Source organism: Erythrolamprus reginae, chromosome 2 (assembly GCF_031021105.1).
Source record: "Erythrolamprus reginae isolate rEryReg1 chromosome 2, rEryReg1.hap1, whole genome shotgun sequence".
In the NCBI taxonomy this organism is placed as follows: domain Eukaryota; kingdom Metazoa; phylum Chordata; class Lepidosauria; order Squamata; family Dipsadidae; genus Erythrolamprus; species Erythrolamprus reginae.
The window spans coordinates 244,833,431-244,855,109 of record NC_091951.1 but is presented as its reverse complement, the minus strand read 5'-3'; the positions used below and the strand labels follow the sequence as shown (position 1 = coordinate 244,855,109).

Genomic DNA, 21,679 nt, shown 5'->3' with positions numbered 1-21,679 from the left:
TGGATGTTGAAAATTGACAAGTGATCATGGAGGTCACAATTCTTGTATTCTCCTAGGCACCATGTTTTCCAGTGAGTAGCAAAGGAGCCACAGAGAAAGACTTCGGAAGGGCCATTGATACATGCTTGTAAAGTTCTTTACCTCTATGAAGGACAATATGGTCGATCATGTTCCGTTTATATTTGGTGTGGTAGAGGCAGAGAGGACAATGGAGATCTTTGGGTCCTTCCTCCGGAACTGCTGAATGCCCAGCTTCCACATGCATAGTAAAAGCAGATCTACAAATACAGAAAGTAGTACACAGGCTCAGATAAGTGGGGAGAACTGTAACCTTTGAGTATTTTTCTTTTCTTTTTGGTGACAGAAATTAAAGACGTCAACATTTACAGGCATGCTGTACAGATTTGTCAAGACAAATTTCTCCGACTTAAGGAACAATGGGTATTAATATTCCTGGGAACAAATAAAAGCTATGTCTGATTCACATTAAACAATAATGGTTTACAACAACCCAGACATTATTTTGTAAATCATAGTTTAAGGCTTAGTACAATTAGTTTTCTGTTTATTCATCAATTCAGAGTGATAACAAACTATAGTTTAGGTGATAAATGAACTCAGCCACATTTTTACTTGATCTCTTTGCTCTTTTTTTAAAGGTAGGATTAAATGCTATGTTAACCAATATTAACACAGATAAACCCTAATCAGAAGTATATTAATGAATAGTTGAATACAGCTAGTCCTTGACTTACAACCACAATTGAAGCCAAAATTTATGTTGTTAAGTGAAATATTTGTTAAGTGAGCTTTGCCCCATTTTATGACCAAGTGAATCACTGCAGTTGATAAGTTAGTAACTTGGATGTTAAGTGAATCTGGCTTGCTCATGGATTCTGCTTGTGAGGAGGTCACAAAAGGGGATCGCATGACCCTGAAAAACTGCAGCCGTCATAAATATGAACCAGCTGGCAAGCATTTGAATTTTGATCGCGTGATCAGGGGGATGCTGCAAAGGCTGTAACTGTGAAAAATGGCCATTAGTCACATATTTCAGTGCTGTTGTAACATCGAATGGTCACTAAATCAAGTGTTGTAAATTGAGGACTATCTATATTCAAAAAATCCAATGTTGAAATTGGCGTCAATTTCAAATTATATTTAAAGCAAAAGTATAGATAACCAGCATGTATTCCAAGTGGAACAGTATGGCCACAGAAAGGCATTTTAAGGAAAAAAAGAAATTGATCTCAAAATAGAAACATTAATTATCCATTAACCCATAATGTCAATCCATCCATACAGACAGAATGTGAAAAACATATTATCCTGCTTGAGATATCAGTACATACCTCACATGGTTGTCAACATGTGTTTATCCACAACAAAATATTGGGATGCAGAAAATTTTGTTTTCAAAGAAGAGATTACCCAAATTGTATCTGAATTAGTATCTACTCATGAAAAGTAACTGCAGGTGCATATAATTTATGTAATATATCATTTCTTCCAAAGGACATACCTAACAGAATGTAACTCCATTTTTACAGTTTTATCGAAAAACTCCAGGAACTATTTGTGAAGTTTCCTTTGAAAAGCATTAAAACCAACTTTAGGGAATTCAAAACTTAAAGAGAAGGAAGATTTTGCTGACTGCAGAACCCTACAGAGAGTCAATAAGAATTCACTATTATATTCCCCTAGGCAGGTTTCTAAATTCTTCTCCCTTCAGGGCAAATGCCAACTTCAACTAAAGAGATAAGGGAAAGAGCTGTTGGAAGAGCTGTGTTCACAAAGTCCCTCCCAGCCTATGCACACATAACTTTACTGAAGCTGCAAATATGCAAGTGCAGCATAGGCAGTGCCTAGGTCAGGGGTGTCAAACTGGTGGTCCACGCTCCAGATGTGTCATGCACAAGCCATACCCACCCCAGCTCTACGAAGGGGAAAATGTCACGATACATCATGTGACTGTAACATGACGTGGTGAGTTTGACACCTGTGCCTAGCCTATTTCTACATGACACAACTGCATTCTTTGTGTTGCACACTGTGTTAAGAGTGAAGACAGCCTACTCAGGTGTTTGCAAAAGTGTGCCTACTTCATACACGCCAATAGGTTTTCACACTTTTTCTGTCCTATGCATGCATATTTCAACTGACAGGAGACTATCCATCCATAAGCACAGTCCTTTGCAGCTTGTGCTGCCCACTGGATTGTGTTCCTGGATTATAGCGTGGGGGAACTGAAACATATCCCCCTGCCTATGTAGTTTTCTGTGTATGATATGACTGTATGTATGGTTTTTATATATTGGGGTTTCTTGTTTTTTAGACTTTTTAAATGTATTACAGTATTGTTATTTTAGAATCTAACTATTAGATTTGTCATTATATATTGTTTTTATCACTGCTGTAAGCCGCCCCGAGTCTACGGAGAGGGGCGGCATACTAATTTTAATAATAATAATAATAATAATAATAATAATAATAATAATAATAATAATAATAATAATATAGACAGAACCATCCCAAGGACCCTAAATTAAAAACCACGATCAGCCATTTAAAGACATTTTGAATGTTTTGGGAGCAAACAGCCCTTATAGCAGTGATGGTGAACCTATGGCATGGGTGCCACAGATGGTACATGGAGCCATATCTGTTGGCATGCAAGCTGTTACCCTAGCTCAGCTCCAATGTGTATGTGCATGCTGGCTAGCTGATTTTTGGCTCGTACAGAGGCTCGGGGAGGGTGTTTCCGGCTTCCAGAGAGCCTCTGTGGGGATTGGGGAAGGGTGTTTTTACCCTCCCCTGGCTCCAGGGAAGCCTTTGAAGCCTGTGGAGGGTGAAACACAAGCTTACTGGGCCCACCAGAAGTTGGGAAACAGGACATTTCCAGCCTATAGAGGGCCTCTGGGGTGTGATGGAAGCTGTTTTTGCCCTCCCCAGGCACTGAATTATGGGTGTGGGCATTCACATATGCGCAATGGTATGCACGCACGCTCTTTCGGCACCCAAGGAAAGAACAGTTCACTGCCTTATAGGATTAGCCTCTCCAATGACAAAGTGGATTTCAGGAGAAAGTAGCTTGTTGCTTTTCACACTTCAGTTCACATGGAAAAGAGTGAAGTTATAATTCTAAGCATATCTAGTCTATTGGATTCATTGTTCAAATTTTTGTGGGTATTTCTAGCAACGTGGATGATGGTTCTCTTATTCGTTTCTAGCATCTTGTCTCAGACTCTAAAACTAAAACAGCAATCTCATAAATCACTGATCTAAGAATGAATCCAGTGTGATATCCTTCTGAGCCATATTGATTGGGTTGTACAAAAAGCAAATATTTTTGTCTGCTTTTCCATGACAAGGACTAGAAGCATGTAACACAAATTTAAGATAGTTTATGGTTTATATTATTATTTTCATTGGGTAATCAGTTTAAATGAGGGGAATTTTCTCTCTCTCCAAAAATAACAAAGAATATGGGATTAATAGAATGTTAGATATTGAGGATACAGTGATACCTTGTCTTACGAACTTAATTGGTTCCAGGACAAGGTTCGTAAGGTGAAAAGTTCGTAAGACGAAACAATGTTTCCCATAGGAACCAGTTGAAAAGTGATTAATGCGTGCAAGCACAAAATTCACCCCAGCGCAAAAACGGGCGCTTCGCTGGCAATGGAAGTCCGGAGGTGGGGTTTCCCAGTGAGGGAAGCCTCACCAAAATTGCAGCATTTGGGATTCCCCTGCTGGGATTCCCCTGCAGCATCGCAAAAACGCGGAAGTCCAGAGATGGGGATTTCCCAACAAGGGGAGCCTTCGCTTGGCAATGGAAGTCCGGAGGCGGGGCATCCCAGCGGCGGTGGCGGGTTCGTAAGGTGAAAATAGTTCGGAAGAAGAGGCAAAAAAATCTTAAACCCCGGGTTCGTATCTCGAAAAGTTCGTATGACGAGGGGTTCGTAAGACGAGATATCACTTGGTTTTTTGTTGTGGTTGTTGTTTGATGGTTGTTTAAATTTTAGTATCTGTTAACTAGTTTAAATGTTGGAGGGATAAAGTTAAGGCAGGGGAAAGGGAAGGTAGAAAGTAAAGAAACTCCTTAAAAGTACATACATGATATGGAAATTTGGCATATGTACATGGTTGGATATGTCACGCTGTGGATTGACAGCCTCCAAAGACATTGAGAAATATCCAGTAGTTAGATAGTTAACTCTGTTTATTAATGTAGCTCCTCCTCTATGATGTAACCATTTGCTCACATCCTCCTCCTTGCAGGAAGAAGCTCTCTAGCTTCCGAGCATCTCCATTACGTTTTACATTCACTAGCAATGTAGATGTCCATTTTTATGTCTCTCGAGACACATTTTATTTTTCTACTTTTCTAATAAAAGTTTAGTTCATTTGAACATGCTTTGTTTGTACTTTAATAGCCATCTCCTCCGGAAGGTCCTGACTCAGTCCTAGCGGGCTGCGCACCTTGAGAGGTAAGGACCCTCTAAATCCAACATGGTAGCAGAGGATGGTTGTTAAAGTGCAAACAAAGCATGTTCGAATGAACTAACATGAAAAGAAAAGGAGATGATGATGAAGGATGGACCGAGGTTCCAAGACGTTCAAAGAGAACCACTAAAGGAACCACTCCAAAGAGATTTACACAGCAAGTATCTGAATCTCCTTTTCTTTTCATGTATAATAATCTTACACTTCCACCTGATCATTTTCACCAGATCAAACTTTTGCCTGAATCTGAACAAGAAAAATGGTATGAGGCTATGGAACGCGAACTGGACTGTTTAAAGAAACTTAAGGTGTTCCAACAGGTGGAGCCTCCTGACAAGAAGAAAGTCATTGGCACACGCTGGGTGTATAAAGTCAAACAAAAACCTAATGAAGGAAAGCTGTATAAAGCTAGACTTGTAGCTCAAGGATTCTCTCAAGTTTATCCATATGACTACACTGACACATATTCACCCACAGTCAAAAATGAAAGTGTCAAGATTGCCCTAATCACTGCTATTGCTTTGGACTTAGAGGTTTTTCAGTTTGATGTAGAGACTGCCTATTTGAACTCTGATCTGAATGAAGAGATCTACGTCAAGGGTGCTCCCGGGTTCCAGGACCGAGAAGGTGAAGTCTGGTCTCTGAGCAAGTCTTTATACGGCCTCAAACAGAGTGCCCTTATGTGGTACAAGTTATTATCCCAAAAGCTAAATTCAATGGGCTTTATTAAGTCCGTCCCTGATGAATGCGTGTTTACAAAAGGGCAAGGTAAGACTTATGAAATTGTTCTTGTTTATGTAGATGATATTGTTTACATAGGTCCAAATGAAAGCACGAGTCAAACTTTTGCTAAGGGTCTTGAGAAACATTTCACCTTAGAAAGCCTAGGGCATATTAATGATTATCTAGGTGTACAGTTTGAGAAAACTGAGAAGGGGTTCTCTCTTTCACAAGAAAGTAAGGTTGACCAGCTTTTGCAAAATTGTAACATGTCTGAAGCACATACTTGTCGCTCTCCCATGCAAACTGATTTTTACAGGTTAACCCGAGAAGAGTATCCTGATTTCCAGAACAAAACGCTGTACCGGTCAGTGATTGGATCACTACTCTACATCAGCAGTTGGACAAGACCTGACAGCTCACTGAGTGTGAATCTACTGTCCAGATACGTTGGTAACGCAACCACGTTTCACTGGTCTTGCATAAAGAGACTGTTGAGATACATGAAGCTCACTAAGGACAAGAAGTTGTACCTTGAGCCAAAACATGTTGAGTACCCTGAAGTGATTTGTTATGCAGATGCTGACTGGGCAAGTGACACAGAAACACGAAAAAGTACTTCTGGTTATATACTGTTTTTAAATGGTTGTCCTTTCTTTTGGAAAGTTAGGCAGCAGAAGTTTATTTCTTGCTCTTCAACTGAGTCTGAATATGCATGCGTTTCTGATTGCTGTAATGCGTTAATGTCTCTTTTTCCTCTCATTGATAGTATTTGGGAAAGTCCAAAGAAGCCAATTGTTATTATGGAGGATAATGTTTCAGTCGCATATATTGCTGAAGCTGAATTTGTTGGAGCTCGTTCACGGCACATTGACATCCGGTATAGAAATACCAGAGAGAGTGTGAGAAAAGGATTCATCAAAATTCAGTATGTACCTACTACTGAGCAGATCGCTGACTTGCTGAATAAGCCGTTGCCAGCTGATCAACATGAATACCTCACCAACAAGATGTGCCTTAAGTGAATTGATGCCTTGATGTCCTGATGTCCCTTATGTCTCTGATGACTGACAAAGAAGGGGTGTCACGCTGTGGATTGACAGCCTCCAAAGACATTGAGAAACATCCAGTAGTTAGATAGTTAACTCTGTTTATTAATGTAGCTCCTCCTCTATGATGTAACAATTTGCTCACATCCTCCTCCTTGCAGGAAGAAGAAGCTCTCTAGCTTCCGAGCATCTCCATTACGTTTTACATTCACTAGCAATGTAGATGTCTATTTTTATGTCTCTCGAGACACAATTTATTTTTCTACTTTTCTAATAAAAGTTTAGTTCATTTGAACATGCTTTGTTTGTACTTTAATAGCCATCTCCTCCGGAAGGTCCTGGCTCAGTCCTAGCGGGCTGCGCACCTTGAGAGGTAAGGACCCTCTAAATCCAACAGGATATTGGTATTGTGTTTTTATTTACATATGTTTTATCTTAAGGTGGAGAAAAAAAATGTATACCCCCCAAAAAAAAGGACTAGAAGCATGTTATATCTTAGTACCGCTGATAAATAAGTGTGTGTGTGTTTGCCGTATTTAGTACAAGAAGAAGCTTTCCCCTCTCCCACCCCCACACTGTGCAAATGGGACAAAAACTATCAAGATATGGAAGCTGAATTTCAAGGTACAGAAACAGAGGGAATGCAGGTCTACTGGCAGAAATTGTGTCAGTCCTTCAGGTAGTTCAGACAAATAGCACTAATCAAGAGAGATAACATTAACTTTATTTTAAGATTAGAAAATAATTTTTGCAAGACTGAAAATATATCTCTCCCCACTCTCATTTTTACTCTCCTGAAAACTTGGGAAGGTTCCTTCTGAGATGCTTTCTCCAGCCTATTTCTTTTTTGGCTCACTTATCAGACAGATTGTTGTTTAGATCAGAGGTCTCCAACCTTGGCAACTTTAAGACTTGTGTACTTCAATTCCCAGAGTTCCTCAGCCAGCAAGGAGTTGAAGTCCACATGTCTTGGTTGGAGACCACTGTTCTAGAAAACTTTGCTTGTTTATAGAATTTATAACGCTGCTCAACTTGAACATTGCAACTATGGATGGCGTACAATAGTGCCCCAAATCAAAAGAAGATGAATGGTTTTAATTAACTTCTAAGAGATTAATAATTAAACTAAGAGATTAATGACCTTGGGAAAAGACAGGAGGAAGAACTATAATCTAGACCAGGTGTCTCCAACCTTGGCAACTTTAAGACTTGTGGACTTCAACTCCAACAGTTCCTCGGCCAGCAAAGAAGTTGAAATCCACAAGTCTTAAAGTTGCCAAAGTTGGAGACACCTGGTCTAGATTATAGTTCTTCCTCCTGTCTTTTCCCAAGGTCATTCCAACAGACCATTACAAATTGCCAGGATTAAACAAATAGCTGCTTGATTGGCAACAGAACAACCCTCAACTCTCCAGTGTGGCAACTTACTTAAAGCCTGTGTAAAACGAACAGTCTTTGCACTTGAACAACTTCTTCCCTCCGTGCTTGTCACGATAATGACGGCGAATACTCTGTATGTAACCCGAGGTGAATTCACAAAATTCACAGTTAAGGATGGCTTCGGCTTTCTGGTCTCCTCCAGAAAGTGGGACGGGACTAATGTTGTTATTGTTCCTTGCCAAGGCTGCGGACTGATAGTGGTTCAGTTGTTGCTGGACGTCTGGAGGTTCTGAATAGGATGAATCTGCAAAGGAAAGTAAACAGCTATTTAAGATTAACATCCAAAAGTGGTGAGGAACTGAGTTGGAAATTTAACTGCAATGCTAAAAAAAGATTTCATTGATTTTAGGAAAGTTGGTTCCTTATTTGTTGAATTGTTGTTTTAACATAGTTCACAGTCAACATTATGGGTTTATTGTATTCATTTGCTGCTTGGGCAGACCAGTCTAAAAAAGTGTTTAAACATACTTTTAAATATAAAGTAAGATACCTATGTATAACATGAGGTGTAGCACACAGTGAATTTTATTAACTTCAACTCATGAGCCAGCTGTGTAGGTGTCCATATTTATCCACATTACAAAAAACAGTGTAGCCTATTTCAGTGTATTAAAAATGAAAGTGCTGTTGAAGTGGATCTGGAAGCTACAATTAAGGCAAATCAAAACGATAGAGACTCTTTCAAGTTGACTTTGACTCATGGTTATGGCGTAGAGTGTACTTAGCAGCAATTTTAAAAAATGGCTTATTATTGCCTTCTGTTGGGATGTTCTTTCAACTTTCAATCTTGCCTAAAGCCCTGGGATTTTCTAAATAGTCGGTATGCTAACCCAGTCCAACCTGGTTTAGCTTCAAAACATAGATAAGATCAGCCAAGTGCTGCCACCTACTGAAATACTAAAGAGTATTGCAGCCACATTGTAAACTGGAACTGATGCTTGTAATTGACATTATTTGCTGCAAGTTTATATTTGGGCTGAACTTGCTGTGGTTTTAACCAAGAAAATTCTATCAGATTCAGCCAAGAATGACAACATATAGAGTACTGCCTCATAACTTAGCTTTTGGGTGGAAATTGGAATTTTCTTTGGATGCCCCTTTTTTTAAAACTTTAAAGTAAATCTAATTGCTACTGAAAGGAAGATCCAAGTACACGTAATATAATATTTTCATTAAAGTATGTACAGCTACCTTTTAGGGATATTGGGCTGCAAAAATGAGGATGATCGTTAGACAGAAGGAAAGAATTAGGAGTTTTTCTAATAATTTCTGTATCTTTATCACCATTGAATGATGAGATCAAATTCTGCCAGTAAAGATTTGAGAGCTCTATCTCTGCAGGTAGTCCTTGACCTACAATCATTCATTTAGTGACCATTAGAAGTTACAGCAGTGGAAATGTGACTTACAACTGGTGCATGTAATAAAACCATCACAATCACATGATCAAAAGTTTGAGCCTTTGGCATTTTATTTATGACTATTGCAGCATTCTGGGGCCATTTGATTTCCATCTGAATGTTACCAGCTAACTTCTGACAAGTGAAGTCAATAGGGGAAGCTGCATTTGCTTAATAACTGCGTAATTCACTTAACAAATGCTGTGATTCACTTAACAACCAAGTTTAAAAAAAGGTCACAAAATTGCATGGCTCCCTTCACTTGCTTAGCAATGGAAATTCTGGAACCAATTGGCTGTGAGTTGAGGATTACCTGTATGAAACAATATGCACATATGGAAAATACTGTACGAAGATTGAAAATGAAGGAGATTCTGCCTACAACAGGGAAAACATCTGTCTTATTCCAGATTCACTAAAGGGAATATCCCATTATGAAACATGCTTTTTACAGATTTTATTCCAATGAGGAAGGAAAAAGGTCTATGCAGTATCAGGAGGCAGATATTATTTATTTATCAAATTTATACTTTACAGGCAAGGGTGGGTCCTACTTACCTTCCCCATTGATGTGCATCGCAATGGAAGTGCACATTTTGCATGGGAGTGAATGAAGCAGACGCACACGGTCATTTCTTCCCGGAAATGACCCTCTGCACATGCGCAATACTTTATTAAAAAACAAGATGGCGGTGCCATAGGCCTAGGTGAGGGAATCAGCTCAGGGACTTGGCAGGCCTGGGTCGCTGCTGGTTCCAGCAACACAGGCTGCCAAGTTACTAATGGTTCTAACCGGCAGGAACCCACCTCTGTATACAGGTAGTTTTCAACTTATGACCACAATTGAGCCCCAAATTTATTATTTATTTATTTATTGGATTTATAGACTGCCCGTCTCCGAGGACTCGGGGCGGCTGGAAGCATATAAAAGAAAACAATATAACACAATGTCCTAAATCCAATTAAACTAAAATCCCCAATTAATAAAAAGTCAAGCATTCCCACTCAAACCACAAACATACATAGCATTCATTGGTCTACATATAGAATACTGTCTCATAACTTAGCTTGGCAGCATTGAAGAGTCTTCAGATTCTTATGGAAGGTGAGGAGGGTGGGGGCAGCACGGATCTCTGGGGGGAGCTGATTCAAGAGGGCCGGGGCCCCTACAGAGAAGGCTCTTCCCCTAGGCCCTGCCAAGCGACATTGCCTAGGATCTGGAGAAGGCCGACTGTGTGGGACTCATGTGGCAGAAGGCTGTCCAGTAAGTAATCTGGTCCGATGCCATGTAGGGTTTATGTTGTTAAGTGAGAAATTTATTAAGTGAATTTTACAACTCTTCTTGCCACATTTATTAAGTGAATCACTGCAGTTGCTCATTTAATAACATGGTTGTTAAGTGAATCTGTCTTCCCCATTGACTCTGCTTGTCAGAAGGTCACAAAAGGTGATCACATGACTCCTGGACAATGCAACTGCCATAACTGTGAGTCAGTCTAGCATCAAAATGTAAATCATGCAACCATGGGAATGTTACAATGGTTGTGAAGTGTGAGAAAAAAGGTCGTAAGTCACTTTTTTTCCAGTGATGTTGTAACTTTGAATGGTCACTAAATGAACTATTATAAGTTGAGGATCACCTGTATATGGGAATACAGGTATAATTAAAATAGGAGGCTACAAGTGCTGATCAAAACTACCGCAACATTATAATTCCAAAAAAAGAAAGATATTTAGATAATAATAATAATAATAATAATTATTATTATTATTATTTATTAGATTTGAATGCCGCCCCTCTCCGAGGACTCGGAGGATGTATTTCATCCTTTAAAACTATAAGCTGAATGTCAAATTTAGTCAAATCAATATAACTACAAACAAAAAGGACTTTTTAAATTGAAGCAAAAAAAAAAGTGGAAAATAAAAGGAGGAGATATAAATTGCAATCTGAAGTAATGGAGAGGTATGTCTAATTGTTACAAGCTAAGTTTGTGATATTTAACCAATTTGTAAAATCACCAGAAGGGAAAAAACCTCTCTAAAGGGATTTGCATGACCTTGTTAAGGTCACTGATGAATGAAGAGCTTGCTAGTTAGTCTCTGCTTCATCCATTCAGGGAGTGGGTAATAAACCATAGATGGATTGTGGCTTCTCTTCTTGGTTTGTCCTGAGAGAAATAAACTAGAATCTGTTTGTACAAACCACATTATTTGCTCATGGGAAAAACTGTTAAGCATAATTACAACACTGTATAATTCATTAAGGTAGACTTGTGCCAACTGGCTCAATCTAATTCTTGATAAGAAATTTTCTTTGATTAACTAATGTTACAAAAAGAATGATAGAAGAACAAAACAACAGAATGAAGGACAAAAGAAATAACAATGGTTGAATGGGACTTTTCTTGGCTTCGAACAATTCAAATAAATAGGATTTTAGGGAGATGCCCCACAATGAAGTCTTTCAGGCTTTAGCTCGGATAGCTCCCTCTGCTCATAAACACTATGAACATCAATTGGAGGTTCAAAACCTCTGGACACTACTACCTAGTTTATCTCTGCTCAAATAGATCATAAGACTAACATTAATTCTATAGCACCATAAAAATGCCTTGATATTTGGGACATGAATCCTCTCTTTTGAAAGTTTTAGGTCACACTTCTTAGTCTTTGCAGTAGAAGAGGTATAAATTAAATGGGATCCACACAAGCAAAACACAGATCTTTAAGCTCTAATTTATTTATTGTGCGAGCATAGGGCAAAGCAAGGTCATACAGAGATTTTAATGGACCATAAGTTTAAATCCCAGTGCGATGCATTACTTTCCTCCCTTGAGCCTAGTTGTCTCATTTAAATTTCTTCCCTTAAAATGAAGACAAAGAAAATTAAATTGCCAAAATTTAATCCTGGAATTAACAGACTGATAGGATATGTAAAACTGCTATACAACTCAAAACTTTTATAAACATTTGTTTAGTGACCATTCCAACTTAGTGGCACTTAAGGGGGAAAAAAGTGACTTATGAGTGACTGGTCCTTATACGTATGACTGTCAAGCATCTCCAAGTCAAGTGATCAAAATTTGGATACTTGAAAACTGGCATGCAACATCCTGGGGTCACGTGGTCGCCAAACTTCCAATAAGCCAAGTTCATGTGAGAAGCCAGATTCACTTAATGACTTTGTGAGTCACTTAACAATTGCAGTGATTTACTTAATAACTGCAGTAATTTGCATAACCATGGCAAAACAATTCGTAAATACAGATGTGACTCACTTAATGACTGCCTTGCTTAATAGTAGAAATTCAAGTCCCAATTGTGATTGTTAAGTTGAGACTACCTATGGTATAAATGAAAATTTCTACCACAAAGGTATGCTTCTTATATTCAGTATGCATTGAACAGTAAACAATTCAATATTTATCTGTATTCTTCCCCATTCCATCCCCATAAATCTGCAAATAACATCAGTTTTAAAACTGTTTGTCTTTTTAGCTAATGTTTTGTACAGCTTCCTCCAGAAATTTTGCTCCGCTCTTGTAAAATGTTTCTTTCAACTTTTGCTAATTTTTAAGGAAACATTTAATCAGAATATGTAAAATCCCTGTTTAGAAGTGAGAGTTAAATTGAATAGAACAAATTGCAATTGGTCTTGTTATGAATCCGAGAGCAAAATTATTGAAACTAAATGAATGTGGACTTAGTGGGAGATCCATACAATGATGGAGTTTTCTAATACACAATATGTGCTCCCAGCAAAAGATCTAGGACAGACAGAGAGAAAAGAAAGCAGTATTTCAATGCAGCATGCCTACCAGCAATAGCACTTATATACCTTTCCATAGTGTATTTTCAGCACTTCCTAAGCGGTTTACAGAGTCAGCATATTGGCCCAATCAATCTGGGTCCTCATTTTACTGACCTCAGAAAGATGGAAAGCTGAGTCAACCCTGAGCCGGTCAGGATCGAACTCCTGTTTATGGGCAGTGTTAGCTGCAATACTGATTTCAACCACTATGCCACCACTCCAAATGCCTTTACCAGAAAAATCTGGGAAAGTAGCATCTACTAGTATCATTCAATAGAATTGTGAATTAAGCACAACTGCAAATTTTCCTGGAATCATGAGACAGATGCAAAATAGTCACAAGATTTCTAGGAAGATATTTTAAACAATAACAAACAATTGCTATGTTTTCCCTTCTCCAGCCACCCAATTATCTTTTCCAAATCATCTCTGCATTGTCCTAAGATGGAATGTAGAGCCTTTAGAAAGAGACAAAATTATTTTATCTAACTAATCTACTTAACGCCTGCAGTTGTCAATGTTCTTTCAGTTCTGGTGATTTTCCAATTCTTTGCTGTTTCTTTTAAATTTACTTGTATATGCTCATGCTTTGTATGTTGTTGCTATTTAGGTGTTTATAGTCAGAGTTCAAGTATCATTTAGAGGTCCAGTACAAAATTGCACCATAGGCCTCATTTTACATATGCACAATAGCATCATGTGCATTACATTTTATGAGTCATAAAAGAACCATTTCTATTTTAATTTGGAATGGCATTTTCTACATTTCTGAAATTATACCACAGCCCACACTAAAGCATTTCTAACAATCCATAAGGCACCCAACCTCACTTTGCTCTCCAGTGATGAATCTTATCTCCAAGAGTACTTCAGGCAAAGATCCTGGACCAATAACTCTCTCTTTAAGACTCACAAGTACTTTTTCTGCTTTGGAACAGGAGCAAAGATGTATGAAAACAGGTTTCTGTTTAGTATCTTCATACGTGAATTTCAGATTAGTCTCAAAAAACTTCAGCCTGGGTCAATTCCCTTGCAAAAATTTCCTTCATTTTGGATATACTGTACTGAAGAAAATGAGCAGTTTTTTTAAAAAGCTTTAGTCAATTTAAGGCAAATAAATACTGTGCTTTCATTTTATAGGAAAGAATGAAAATAAAACATCCTTCTGAATAAAGTATAAGAATAGGTCATAACAATGAGCTAATAGTATAATTAATCAGATGAAGTATTATCAGAGAAAAAAATAACAGATACGGCTCCAAATAGCAAAAAGACTTGCTTTGCAACAAATTCAAAATTAGAAAGATTTGTTTGTCTTTCTATTTTTCCTAAAATTGATCTCCAGGGAAAGGCAGGCAAGAAAAACTAGTGAATGCCGTGATTCAGTAGAGAGTTAAAATCTAGACTTCCAGAGTTGAAGTTCATCTTTCATCACAATGCTCTTCTCAACATGTCTTTTGGTTTTTGGATATGGTGACCAAAAGGCAAGTCATGGGAGAAGTCAGATTATGGAACAGAGCCAAGGGTTTGTCTGAAATATGGCACCAAAACAGCAGTGACATCAACTGTGTCCTCTGCTTAGCAATCCCATGATCCCAACGCTACTAGAGAGAGCCAGGAAATTCTTTCTCCGCTGACCTAGTCTATAATTAGTAAGCATCCCTTTCTGCATTGATGCCTACAGTTTGGTATCATGGATATTGTCAAGCTGCCAAATAATGTCTGTTTAACAGATTTAGCTAAAACTTAAACAATTCCAACCAAATGTGCCATTCATCAAAAGATAAATTAGAGCAGGGGTGTCAAACTCAATTTCATTGAAGGTCGCATCAGGGCTGTGTTTGACCTCAGAGGCCAGGGCAGGCGTGGCCAGGGTGGGTGTAGCCAGCTTGATGTCACTCGTGTTGGAGGCGCCGGCGGTGACCCAAGTGCTTGGCCAGGAAAAACAGGCTCCCCATCTCCATTTTTGACCATGACAGCCTTCTGCAGCTCTTTGCCAGTGAAAACAGAGCTGTTTTTGCTGACAGAGGGCTGTAGTAGGCCATCAACGTTGAAAACAGGGCCTGCCTCTTGAGCTTCATTTTAGCTGGTAGAGGCTACTCCTTTGCTGTTTCCAGGGTGGCCTGGCGGGCCAGATCTAAGCACACACCCCCAGGCCAGATCTGTCCCCCCGGCCTTGAGTTTGACGCCCCTGAATTAAAGGATTGGGAAGGAAGGATTAATTTATACAAATAAATTAATCTGAGAAAGGTGAAGTCTAGGGCAAAAAATTCATTTGCACTTTTTGGCAGAGGTTACACAACAATGACAGTCCTCCACCTTACTTCCTTTTCCTGAAACAAGCAGGACAGGGGCTTTTTGGCAGGTGGGTTGCTGAAGGTTCTCAAACACATATGCAACTCTCTTATATCGTGCCTAATTGGTTCTGTTTTTCCAACCACCAGAAATAAGAGAGCCAAAGTAAACCCCAGCAAGCTCCTCCAATATAAATTGGAAAGCGCTCAGCTTGTTTAGCGCCACCCTACATTGTCATCCCAAAATCTGAACAAGAAGTAAAGTCCAAAAATGAAGAGAAATTACCATAAGTGTATTGAATAGAGAGGCTGCGCTTCAAATTGGTGAGGAGACAGAAAAGGTAACTATGAGGATGTTTAAATTTCTTTTCTACATTACATTTTGAAGAAGTGTTGACTTCTTGGAAGAAAGATAAGACCCCCTCAAATGTTTGTGAAAAAGGTTCTAGAATGTGCTGAAATGATCAAAACTAACCATGGAGCTAAGAGGAAGGGAGGAAACAGAGTACAGTATAATAAAATTTGGGATAGATGGCATGATTGGTTCAAAAAGAAATGCAAAATTATTGCATGAAATAAATTAAGAATGAAGTATGTGAAGAAATGAAACCAAAAAAGAATCTTAATCATTAAAGTTTAAATGATTGTAACATAATGTATATAGTATACATAAATGTGAATAAGAGTATGCAACTATGGGATAATAGGTAGCAGTGTATATATTGAACAGGAAAAAAGAAAAAAATGTTGAAGCATATAACAATAGCCATAACTAAGAAAATATGGAAATGACAAGGAAATTATGATGGCATAAAGCTGTATTAATGGAATTATATTTTACATATGTGATGTACATGTTTGTTTTGTATGTAGTATTGTTTGTTTTATTGTTTTTTAAATTGGAAAATTGCAATAATATTTTTTTTTTTAAAAAAGAGGTTTGCTGGACCAGATGAAGTGTTAGAATAAACAGACACATTCTCAATAGTGAGCTGCTGGCTCAGTTCCATTCATAGATGGCCTTAACACTTCTTAACCCATTCAGGAGAAGCAGTGATATGCAAAGTGCAGAAAGGGAGTAAGAATCAGCAAGCCAAATAAAATTTTTAAAAATCTTAGAGAAGAGGAGAAAATAAAACAACAAATACCGTAGTTAGAATTAGCTTATATGAATACTATTTGTTGTATTTTTTCATACCTTTCTATCTTTACTTCCACAATTTGCTGCTTCATAAATTACATTTTGTTCTTAAATCATCGCACCTTATACTTTCTCAGGACCCCATAAACTCAAGACAATTACTTTGGGGCTTTTCCTTTTTTTCACACATTCATAAGTTGTGAATCCACATCCATTCACTCTATTCAAGCAACCTGTCTCTTCGTCTTCCTCTTCTACATTGTCCTTCACTTTTGTATTTAATTCATTCATTTTCAACCTTATCTTTACTTTATGCTTATTAAATACTCCATACCGTTGCATTCATTTTCACTACTTTTAACAAATACTGTATTCACTGTTAGCAAAAGGGCACACATACTACCCGGTATCTTTCTACCTGTATTTATGTATCTTAATTTTTCCCATTTGTTTTTCAATCTTTATTGGTCATTGTACCAAGATACACAATAATAATATTGAAGTCTGAAAATCAAAGTGGAAGAAATATGGCATAAAACGACCGTGATGGTCTTAAGGGTTATTGGCACATATCATGAAATCTTGGATGGCACTTCTCAATTACAAAAGGCCACACTGCTTGGATTCACACATATGCTATGCTGGTATCTTACAACATGCTAGGTTGTTTGGAATATCTCAAAGCATGTTAATGCCAACATTAGCTACATAATTTAACAGCTGCGATTTCACACTGTTGTGCAGATAATAATAATAATAATAATAATAATAATAATAATAATAATAATAATAATAACAATAGTAGTAGTAGTAGTAGTAGTAGTAGTAGTAACGAATGTCATGAGCATTTGCAAAATCACCATCAGTCATTTGCAAAAGACAACTTTACTTGGGACAGTTTGCATCCTGTGATGATACTTTAACACAACAAATAGTAACACCTGCTTATCCCAGGTCCTTGGGAAAAACTTGATAGGTTGATCAAAAGGCTAAATCTGGTCTAAACATCTAGCTGACTATGTGATTAACTATAATGTGCTGCCCAACTTCCAACAATTCAGGTGCTGTATACATTACTAGTATATGCTATATTAAATTAATTATATTATATATAACATTCAAGTCGAGCGGAGTGATGCTTCTCTCTCCTAGGATACAAAGAAAAAAATATCTGCTGCAAACTCTCTGCATGTTACCAGGAAGGATATTTGGGCAGTAAATGCTTAGCTCTATCCAGTTGCCCCAACTCTACCCTGAATTATAAGTAATTACAGGGTTGTAAAATGAGTATTATTACATGTTAAGGTGCTGGCCTAGAAATCAGGAGACTAAGTTTTAGTCCCACCTTAGGCATGAAAGCCAGGTGAATGACCTTGGGTCCATCACTCTCTCTCAGCCCAAACCACCTTTGAGGGAGTAAAGAGGAAGAGGAAGGAGTGGTATTTTCTCTACCTTGAATTTCTTATAAAGTAATAAAGGTGGGATAAGAAATAACAAGTTGCCCACAGATTGTAATTTGAAGATACATAAAACTTATTGAAAGATACTCAGGATATTGGCTCAATCCATCTGTTAAGAAAAATAGAGGAATTATATATATCTATACTTTTACTGGAAGTTATAGGATTTACCATATGAGAAACAAATATGATATACTATTGCAGTACAATATGCTGCTAGCATTTCCTCTGCAGAAGCAGATGACAGCCAATAATTTTTAGTTACTTTGGCTCACATACAGCCTCAAAACATTCCCCGTAATAAGCTATGATACATTTCCTTCTTTTTTTTAAAAAAAAACCCACTTCAGTTAAACATATAAAAAATGCTGTAAGTCTACATGCTAATCACATGCTAATCGATAGGGAACTAGGCGCTTGTATGTAATTTAATAGGCAATCTCAGCAGAAGAGTGTTTCTTGTAAGTATATTGTCGGAAAGTATTAATTTGGGCAAATTCTCAAGTCATTAAGCAAATCGTTTTCCTAATCACATTTTTGCTGGGGGGGTTTTTGGCCAGAAAGCTGCAAATCATAATCATGTGACCATAGGATGCTGCAACCGGATGTAAATGTTAGCCTATTGCTAAGCACCTGAATTGTGATCATGTGACTATGGGGGGGGGGAGCGACAATATGATAACCATTAAATGTGAATATAGATTATGACTTTTTCAAAGGAAGTTGTTGCAATTTTGAGCTGTCATTAAATAAACGGTTGTAAATCAAGAACTATCTGTATTAATAGACCCATAGTCCCCAATCGTTCCTGCTTGGTGACCCACTGGGGTGAGTGGGGGATGGTTTCATGTGAATGGTAGACACTTGCCTGCCACTTGCGCAAGTGGAACTGTGCACACAAACGTTCACCGCTTACATGGCTCAATTCCAAATGGGCTGGGGCCCACTAGTGGGCTATGGCCCAGGGGTTGGGACCCCTGTAGTACACTATGGACTACTGCTGATAACAATGCCAGAGTCCTCTCTGATACTATTTTGTTGCACGCTGTGGCACTTAATGATATGGCTCCTGCTTTAAACATGGGAGATGGTTAGAATCTCTTGTTAACTCTGTCTGCTAGATAACACTGAACATTGTGGCTGTAGTGAATGGCAAGATGATAGGGACAGAAATGTCAAGGATGGATATCTGCTCACAATAGCCAGGTTGCATCCAAAACAGTTAAGGAACTAAGACAGGCACTCCCTATATTGCAGCTTAACACCATATGAGGGATACTAGATAGGAGGAAACTTGAGGGACAGTCTATGGCATCAACTGCTTTTACCTCTCTCAGTTAATTTGCTTCCAAACAAAAGTAGATGGAAAAGCGAGAGGAACAAAATACCTTTTACAACCAAGTAAAGCTCCACTTTTCTTCCCCCATCTCTCTGTGGCTCTCTCTTGACAAAATGGCAGCACATACTTTAGAAGGACCATCTCTCTTCCTACATTACTTCCAGGACATTTTTAATAGCATCGGCCTGAGTTCATAAAAGCACCACTGTTGCTTTTCTCCATTGGTGCTACAAGAACAGGTTTTCTTACCTCTAACTGTGATTCTTCTTCTACAGCAAAGACTTTTGGAAGGAAGCCTGGCCCTCTGCACATGCATCAAGATGGGGTTCCAACATTCCCCCCAGCTCCCCAAGACTGGTGAGTAAGCATCTAAAGGAAAGGAACATAGGGGAGGAGCTGTGAATGCACAGATGACCACTTGAAGAACGATGGTTCTTCATTATAGTTTCTGGGCATCACATACAAGGGGAGAGTTGTTCAGCTTAACTCCAGGAACTAGACAACTGCTTCTCCAGAATGACAAGACAACCCTTCCAAAGCCCACCAGAGTTTTCTGCTCACTCAAACAAAACAAAGCTGTTTATCAAAGGACCTATAGGTAGTCCTCGCCTTATGTTATGGCAACAATTCGGCCCAGAATTTCTGTTGTAATTCATTGTGATTATAAGTCGAGTCTTCATATGAAATAATAAGACTAATAATAAGATGGCTAGTCTGATTTCATTTGCTTCTTTGTGAAAACTTTGCAAAAAATAATATTAAATTAAATTAAAAATGAAAGCCCTCTGTGTAACAAATCCAGGTTATTTGATGAGCTGTCTTGTCTTGCTAAGACCGAGGTGGGGAAATGACTTGTGGACTTTGACTCCCAGAATTCCTGAGCGAGAACCTTAACATGTAATAACATGGCTTGGAGTGTCTGTATGGTTGGATCACTGAGATACATTTCCATAATGCAATACTATCTGTGGTCAATACTATCCTGTATCCTGTCTTAGACCATCACACTTATTCATCTTTTAATAGTGTGATAGTAAAAAGCTGCTCACACAATCAAGACTATGTTCAATGTGATGTTGTAAAGTAATCCTTGTAAATAGCTGGTAGAACTTTTATTTGGAGTATATGGGTTCAGAATGGAATTAATATTGCATTAGATAATAAATAATGGTATCTTTAAAACATTCTTTACGAAAAAGAATAAACTAATACAATCAAAAGGATGGATGGACACGCATACATCTCTCTCTCTTTCTCGCTCTCTCTCTCACACACACACACACACGCACACACACACACACACACAAACATGCTAAATCATTCATTAATTTCAGATTTTGCAAAATGCATTCATGAGGAGCTTCTAAAACTGTGGAAGCTCTGGATACATTGTAGAAAGTTTTTAAAGAGACCACACTGTATTTCTACAATTAATAGTAATTTATCAATTAAAAAATAATCAAAATGAAATATTTAATAGACTGTTGGAATAGCCTTTATTGCAAAATCAGTGACAGCAAGCTTTAATAACTGTTATGTATGCTTCCTATAATTAAAAAACTCTTTTAACCGAACAAAAAGTCCTTCTTGAAGGCTTATTGCGTTTGTCAGAAGGATGCCCCCAAAAGTTTGGCTGTTATCTTTTTCACACTAGAGATGTAACAAATTTGAAAAAACTTCCAGAACATGACATGATTGTTTTAATGGTATCTGATTAGATAAAGAACTAGAAGTAGAAATGTACATGTACATATGAGTTCCTTTAAAAAAATTCTACACAAAAAGGAAAAGAAAAATCAGCATCAATTTCTACTTCAAACAATTAATTTTTCATTCCATTCTTGATCTTCTTGTCCTATTCTTGAACCCATTTTGAACCTGACTGAAGGAAACTATTCTACAAACCATCCTTTAAGCAGGAAGAGTTGTATCCTACAACTGCTTTCTCCAATACAATTTTGGTTCATCCACCCTGCCTTGTATGAAGGATTATTACAATGATATCATCTTTTCTCATTGTTTATCTTTTTTCCTACCCTGGGTTAAAAAAAATCCCATCAGTAATGCATTTTGATTGGCAGAGCTAAAAGCTCCCCAACTGGAAAAACCTATTAAAACTATAGGATATACATTAAACATAGTGTACCTGTGAGTCAGTGTACTTGTATAAGCGCTCAAAGAGAATGGAGCGTGAATGTATTATTTTGATTGGTAAAACGGGTGGATGTAAGTCGTGGGAAGGGATTTTCAAAAATTGGGTAAAGGAAAAACTCAGCCTTCAGATGTTTCCACGCATCAGCAAAGGGAACACACAGCTTGCTTGCCTTGAACACTGCCTTTGTTTTCTCCCCACACAAATCTCCCAGTTTGAAAATCTTCACTTGAAAGCAACACGCTAAAGCAGCAGTGAGAAATGTGGTGGCAGCCGTGTGGGAAGCAGAGAGGTAAGGAAGCAGAGTTCAAGAGCACTAAAGATTTGCTCACTTCATGCCGCACAGGCAGAAAGAAACGGGAGG

General features: G+C 38.1%; 1 protein-coding gene across 18 annotated transcripts in view; it reads right to left on the bottom strand.

Annotated features, from left to right (window-relative positions):
* The window catches only part of ZNF462 (zinc finger protein 462), a 205,386-nt gene that overhangs the window by 24,913 nt on the left and 158,794 nt on the right, over positions 1-21,679 (bottom strand). For 7 of the 18 annotated variants that reach the window (XM_070742383.1, XM_070742390.1, XM_070742385.1 and 4 more), the window contains 3 exons: positions 19,413-19,532; positions 7,704-7,959; positions 142-278 (listed from right to left, as the gene is read on the bottom strand). In XM_070742383.1, the coding sequence (XP_070598484.1) occupies positions 142-278; positions 7,704-7,959; positions 19,413-19,532 (513 nt within the window). Of the gene's footprint in view, positions 1-141; positions 279-7,703; positions 7,960-19,412; positions 19,560-21,679 lie in introns of all 18 variants that reach the window. The other 11 variants (XM_070742386.1, XM_070742395.1, XM_070742389.1 and 8 more) reach the window with 2 other exon arrangements.